Source organism: Protopterus annectens, chromosome 9.part0 (assembly GCF_019279795.1).
Source record: "Protopterus annectens isolate FY-2018-M chromosome 9.part0, PAN1.0, whole genome shotgun sequence".
In the NCBI taxonomy this organism is placed as follows: Eukaryota; Metazoa; Chordata; order Ceratodontiformes; family Protopteridae; genus Protopterus; species Protopterus annectens.
In genome coordinates this window covers 316835699-316843198 of record NC_056743.1, presented here as the reverse complement: position 1 = coordinate 316843198, position 7500 = coordinate 316835699, and the positions used below count along the sequence as shown (strand labels likewise).

The 7500-nt window shown below is 36.7% G+C and overlaps 1 protein-coding gene across 1 annotated transcript in view; it reads right to left on the bottom strand.

Annotated features, from left to right (window-relative positions):
- The window catches only part of ANKFY1 (ankyrin repeat and FYVE domain containing 1), a 1799901-nt gene that overhangs the window by 1540123 nt on the left and 252278 nt on the right, over positions 1-7500 (bottom strand). The window contains exon 9 of the mRNA XM_044082101.1: positions 2111-2258. Coding sequence (XP_043938036.1) covers positions 2111-2258 — 148 coding nt within the window. The remainder of the gene's footprint in view (positions 1-2110; positions 2259-7500) is intronic.

The window sequence follows — 7500 nt, the reverse complement described above, 5'->3', positions numbered from 1 at the left end:
ATTTAGTAATGGCATATTGGGAAAAAGAATTTATCTTTACCAACTCCCACCACATGGTGAACCTCAACTATTACACACGTTTCTTGGATGACATATTTATTGTTTTTAGGGGTGACAGAACACAGGCTGAAACATTTGTCAACTATTTGAACAATACGACAGAGTTATTTGAATTTACATTCAATTTTGATCGTAATATTATTGATTACCTGGATATTAAGTTAACCAAAGATATAGTGAACAGATACGTGTCTAAAATCTTTAGAAAAGACACGTACTGTAATTCATTTCTCCATTTTTCAAGTTGCCAACCTTTTTCACAAAAACGTTCTATTAAGAGGCAATTAATTAGAGCAGCAAAAATGGTTCCTTTAGTTGACGACTTCAGTGATGAATGTAGACTTTTGAGTGGTATGTTTCAACAACGTGGTTACCCCACAAGCCTTATAGATTCACTTGTCAATGAGGTACAATTTAAAAGACAAAATGGGATAATCAAGCCCATTTTGAGTGAACCCTTTTTATTGAGTATTACTGATTTAGGTTATACCAGCCTTGATTCTGTGGACACGCGTCCACTTGCAACATTGACTACTGGTAGTTTGATGGCTAACTACAGAAGTAGTTTTATACATACATTTAGTAGCGACAGCAAGTTGGTACGTCTTATACTATACAAAAATTGGGAGTTTATCAACAACAACAAACTCTTAGTAGAAAAATTAGGCAGTTTTCCTAGATTAGTTTTTAGAAGGGGTTCTAAACTTAAAAACCTACTCGAAAAAATGAATTAATGTGTTCAAGCAGATACGCAGGGATGTCTACTTGTGGTGCATGTAGGATGTGCAAATTTATGGATATAGGCAAGACTTTTACCATTAGTGGGAGGAAGTATGAACTGAAGTACAAATTTAATTGTAATTCAAAACTAGTGGTATATATTGCTCTATGCACGTCTTGCACTACATATTATATTGGGAAAACGGAACTTAGACTCCGCGATAGAGTTTATGAACATATTCATGCAATAGATAAAAACAAGGGTGATAATTCCTTGGCCAAACATTCTTGTTTGAGTGGGGGCCAGAAGTTTTTATATAAGGCAACAGACCAAAAACACTGACAGTAGTGGGGGTCCTGTTAATTTACTGTTAGAGGAATGCAAATTAGCCTGGCAACTAAGACTTAATGCATTTTCTAGTCCAGGCCTTAATGAAATTTGTAACATCACTTGTTTATTGAAGCTAAATAGTTTAAAAAGGTGATGTTGCATAAGTTGGTTTTATACTTTTATTAAGCACAGTCTGTTTTTAAATTGACTTGTATGTGTGTTGCACTGCTCAGGTTTGATACATTGTATCTTAACATGTGATACATTTTAACATGCAATGCCCTTAGTACTTAAGTATGCCTTGTAAGTTCTCATTTTTTATCTGAAGAAGTTGCTGTATGGGCAGCGACGAAAAGCACTTCATATTAAATCCGTTTTACTTTACTTTGGGCTTCTGGACTTGTTTGTCTTGGTTTGTAGTTATGCATGTGTGATCATGCGAACAGACATACTTCACTGAACTAGTTCAGTGCACAAAATTAAAGTAGAAAATACAATACAATGAAAATTAAACACAAAAAATACATTATAAAATATCCACTGCAAAATAGTGATAACCACTGCGGCGGTCAATGAATCTCTCCTATTTACTTCCTTTGAGCTTTGCCCTTTGGGTAAACCTCCACTGCCCTGTGAGCCTGACATGGATCACTGTTGCAAAAATCCATAACATACTTCTGCTTTATAGTGTTTTAAAAACCCTACTACATTTCCTGAATTCTGTTTTTAATAGCTTTATGATGAAATAGCTACAGCTTACAGTCTTACAATGTGGTAAATGGGTACTGATTAATCCGAAACATTTCAATTGTATAGAATGACATGAAAAAATGCCAAACAAGAAGTGCAAAAATCTTATAATTTCAGCTAAATGCTCATGTCTTTAAGTATCTGAAAATTTTATCCAGATCTTTTGGCCAATGTCGTGTCTAGCATGTGCAGAATTAATGAAAACAGAACATCCATCTTGTGCATCTGCATGTGTGTTGCGTTACTCACCCAATGACTAGCAATGATCTCTGCACAATAGTTCATCAAAGTAGTAGCACTCAGCTCTTCCGCAGTTTGATAAAATCTGATGCAGTTCCTGACATTAACCAATGACATCACTCCTTTTTCACACCTGTCAGAAGAAATGGATATTAAGCTGTTGATGGCATGGAAATGTATTTTTAAAATAGCAAGACAACTGGAATGGAGCACTCAAAATACATTGTCTATGTGACTTAAATCCTCAATACAGCAGAACACACACACACAATGAGAATGAAAGTGCATGAGCTGATAAGCATAACTTTTTTTTTCCACAAGCAGTTTAACAAAGAACTTATTTGCTATATAGTCTTACTTTAAAAATGGCTAACATTCTATGATATAGAAGTTCTCTACTAATTCCAGACTACTTTTAAACAGTGTTTGCACTCTTCTAATCCTAATCCTAACCCTAACCCTGTTCTGCTAATTAGGGTCAAACACAGTGCCTTACAACCAAAGTCTCTCAGTGCCTGATCTCGTACCTCGGAGGAGTTCCAACAGGAAAAAAAATGCATGCCCAAACCCTGGGATAAAAAATCACACCAAAACACAAGGGGGATAGAGGAAGTGGCTACTGCAACAGCAATCATTTGAACATCTACTGTTACTGCAATTCAGCTTTTACAACTCAGTGGCGGATCCAGGAATTTGTAAAAAAAAAAAAAAAAAAAAAAAAGTAGTGGGGTGGGGGGCAGTCTTGTTAGTTGACTACTGAGGCGGTAGTGGCAAAGTAGGACACTGAGTTTGGTGGCTGTGGAAAGATCACCTTAAGAAGCTCAAACTTCATGCACGCAAAGACAGCAATATACATTCAGATGCACATGAAATGTCAAGAGTATCTGATTTGCAACTCTGGAAACGTGGTCTATTTCCTAGTTTAAATATGCAAATAAAAAACAAAATGCAAGTATAACACAGTGTAAAGAAAAACAAATCATAATAAACAAAACAGAAGAAAGCAATAAAGTAATACAAAATACAAAAAAGCAAAATCTAACTTTTCCCTCACAGTAAGTTATGGCAGAGTCTGGCAAAGCTTTTCCAGTAAACCCATAATGTTGATAAGTGAAGGCCATTTTAAGTCTAGCTAATAACCCAAGGTCAGAATCATACTCTGTATGTTGCATGTATAAGGTGAAGCACTTAACCATTATGCCAAAACCACATTATGAGACCTGTTCTTCTCCTAGTTTTCTCAGACTAGCAATTTATCAACAAATGCTACTTCACATAACACCTGCAGCAAAAAAACATTTCCCTCCAGGTAGACAAAACATTTTCACATTCTATTCTCTGATCCACAAGTACAGTTTTTAATGTTATGCTTTATATGGCTACAAGGGTAAAACTAGTCTCAACTAAGCAGTTGACAATAGCAGTAAGATCAAGATGGAATAAAAGAACGCAAGTCAGAATGGTTCAGGAAGGGGGCTAATCGTGGCTTTATTACAACAGTCCAGAAGTGATGGAAACTGCAAAATATATGTATAAATTTATGTTGTTGTGTCTTTCGGCTTATGGGTTAGGGGTCGCCACAGCGGAACTCCAGTCCACTAATGTTTGGTAGTGGATTTTTACCTGCCGAGTTACCAGCCCTGATGCACAACCTTCAACGAAGGCACGCCCATTCATGCATGCCTCCACACAGAAGACGCTCTAGCTGAGAATCGAACGCGACAACGTCTTGCTGTGAGGCGACAACACTACCGCAACACTACCGCGGATATCTGCATAAATTTATACATCTACAAAAAGAGAGCCTATTAGCCCCAGCTATAAGTCATCAAACTTTACAAAATTATGCAAAAGCACTATTGAAAAAGGAAAAGATTGACTACAGAAAACGTAAAGGCAGAAAAGAGCTAAGAAAGTGCAAACAGAAAACGGAAGCAATTAAAGCCCTCAGACTTCTGGCATAAGTTGTTTAATAAAATATGGTGGTCTCATCACTGTCACGAGGGTCTATATTAGATAAAACACTTAAAATGTCGAGAACAAAATGCTCGACAGCTTTTAAGCAAACGTGCATCTAGGCAAAACCTCAGAATGTTGAAACAAGGAGTTTCGGAAAGTTATAATCGGCCAGTGCTGACGTCAGAACGTTCACCCTGTCTAGACGTTCTTGCAGTCCTCCACTGTGGTGCAGTCTCGTTGTTCACCCTGTGTAATGTTATGACAGTCCTCCACTATGGTGCGATGTCAGAGTTGGTATATTTAAACAGGGGCTGGGGGGGTGAGAACCCCCCCACTTCATTTTGTTGATTTGTTTGTTTTTTTGGGGGGGGGTTTAATGGTGTACAGTACATTTTAGCAGTCAGCCTTTGGCTTCCTGATGGCTGGCCAACTATAACTTTTTGAAACTCTTGGTTTCGACATTCTGATGTTTCGCTTAGAACGCTTGCTTAAAAGCTGTCGAGTGTCATACTCGACATTTTAAGCGCTTGTTCATCTAATACAGACCCTGTCACGATCTGCTCAACATCCACTCGTACTGTTTGCTATGCTTTAGAAGGGTGGACAACTAACCCTTCAACACACACACACACACACACACACAAACATTTTCAGGATTAGGAAGCGATAGCGCTTTAAAAATATTAAACAAGAAAACAGTAATAAAGTTACCATACAACAACTGCTGCAGTGTTTTTCATAGTATTCTAACATTTCAGCAAGTTTCTACACCACTACAGCAGTTACTACATTTCTGCCAAATAAAACGGAAGGCTGCAATCTGTCAGTACTCTCAGGACTGCCCACAAAAACAAAGCTATGCTAAATATTTTAAGTCAGTATAGAAATGGCCATTCTGCCTTTGGGCCAGAGTCATAGCTGAAAAGGGTCTTGGAACCAGTCCACTCCCCAGTTAACAAACAAACAAATGCTTCAATAATTTGAGGAGATTAGTGCTTCTCTATGGTTAGCTACATGACATTAAAAGGGTCATAGTTATGCTTGAAGCTTTTTATTTTCACAAAGAATGCACACTGGAAGAGTGGCATCTTAGTCTGGGATATAAAAAAAGAAAACCCTAGAGCTTTTTGAAGGCTATAAGACAAAATATACGTATTATGAGAAACAAAGTTCACAGTTACAAAGTCCTGCAAACATTTTGCCCTACCAGTTCTGACCCTATACTGTGTCGTAACGCTGTCAAAGGCCTTCACAGGGCTAACAAAAACCTGAAGGCACGCACTTGTAACTTGAACTTAACTGATGTAGTCATTGCTTTAATTACCTACATTCATACTACTCAAATTCAAATGCACTTCATTATCCCACTCAGTCTTAAATTCCACTTTCCACACAGAAAGGGTCTAGTCACAAAGTCATTGTTAAGAAAATTTAATACATACCCACGATATAGTAGTTCATAAAATATTACTTTGTAATGTCTACAGAAAATTAACCATGCTATGAGCTTCCCAAATTACAATGGTTTCACATTTTACCTATAATTGTGGAGAGTCTTACTACATCTTCTACAAAAATAGGCTGAGGGCAATGCAGTCCCGCCCTTAAACAGACATTCCATTTTTCTGTACTCCTTTATCAATAAGCAGTGTTAACTTCTATTTAGCAAACTCACCAAACAGGAAGCTGAAACTCTAAAAATGGTGAAATCCTGCTTTTTCAGTAATTGGAATAACCAAGATCATGTACTGCATTCAAACTACCCAAAATATAGATACACTCCACACAAAGATCTAGTTAAAAAGTCAAAAGGACAACGTGCTAAGCAATATAACCATAAGACCACACCAAAATATAAAGAAAAGAGTGCCACTTGTTCCATTAACTATACTCATTGACATATATTTCATTAAAAGAGCCTCCCACAACTGCAGCAAACCCCTTTCTCCATAAGAACACTAATACAATTATTAAAGGAAAATGCCACAGAAAGAAAAATAGTTCAATTTAAAAACAATATACAAATGAGCAGTTCATTCTGCTGTTTTCTGTACTAGATACATACTACATATAATTGCTATAATTACTAGATCAGTAAACAATATATTGTTAGTATGAGGATTTTAATGTATAGTACCATAGTGAAACATCTCACTCGCACACACATCCATACCCAGCATAGCGCATCAAACAAGGTGCTCTCAACTTTATCGCTTTGGCTCCTTCTTTTTCAAAGCAACAAAAATAGAAACTGGGAACCCAAACTAAAAACACAAAACATGGAGAAGGCAGGGTACATTGACAGCAACCCGGTTTATTGGAAGATTAAGTGCTTTCACCATTAATGTAACAAGACTTCATCAGAATCAATTAACACCATTCAAACACAATTTAAATATACCTCCCCTTGAATCACATGGTTTAAAAACACCAATAAAATATTCAAGATATTAAATAATTTCCCCTTATTCCAAGGTATAAATATATACTGTTTTAAAAAACAAATTTGTTTTTCTAAAAAAAAATCACAGTAATTTTACATACATTTTGGATATAATTTATTAATTAAACCCTATAAGATAAATTTAAAACATTAGAAATAGATACTGAATCATTTAAACCAGGTGGCACGGTAGCATTCAATACGAGTTACCACAATACTTCTTTACGTTCAACCAAATCAACCCATGATCCTCCTAACGTATTTTTATACACAGTGTACACATCAAAAAACAAAAAAAATCAGGATCATACCTCCCAACTGTCCCAAATTACTCAGTTTTTACCAGGTTTTGGGGTCCAAATAATGGGATGCCATGATGCCAGAGTGGCTCCCCTTCATTTGTGATTTTTTTCCACTTGTTTACATTTTCGTGCTGTTTCAGCTGACGTCATCATGTGTGTGATGACATCAGCAAAGTCAGTGCTACCAGCCTATTGGAACTGAGCTCAAGGCCGACATGTACACATTTCCAGCTGGCGCTGTGAGCGGGAAAAGTTATCGGATCCAGTAACTGTGTTTTGATTCATGACTGGCTAACAGATATATTGTTATATTTAAGAACTGGTAGGATGTTTTGGATATCAAGGCTGGCTGAACAAAGAACTGGTAAGGACAGTGTGTGTGAGTAAATGCCCCGCTGTAATCATTGTAATACAACTGGTGGCTAGAGGTACTCGGGCTCAAACCCTGTACCTTGGGTATAGGGTAAAAAGAGCCTAATGTCCCTAGCCACCACCACTTGTGAATTTCTGCCATACTTTTGATCTGTTCCTCATAAAATCTGTGCTTTTCAGGATTTTTGTGACAAATCACAGAAGGTTGAATTCATTAAATAAAAACAGACTTCATATTCTTCAGAAAAAAATGGTAACAAAACCTTTAATTCCAACAATTTTCTAAGTATATAAGATCAGTATTTGAAATGTGTCCCTATTTT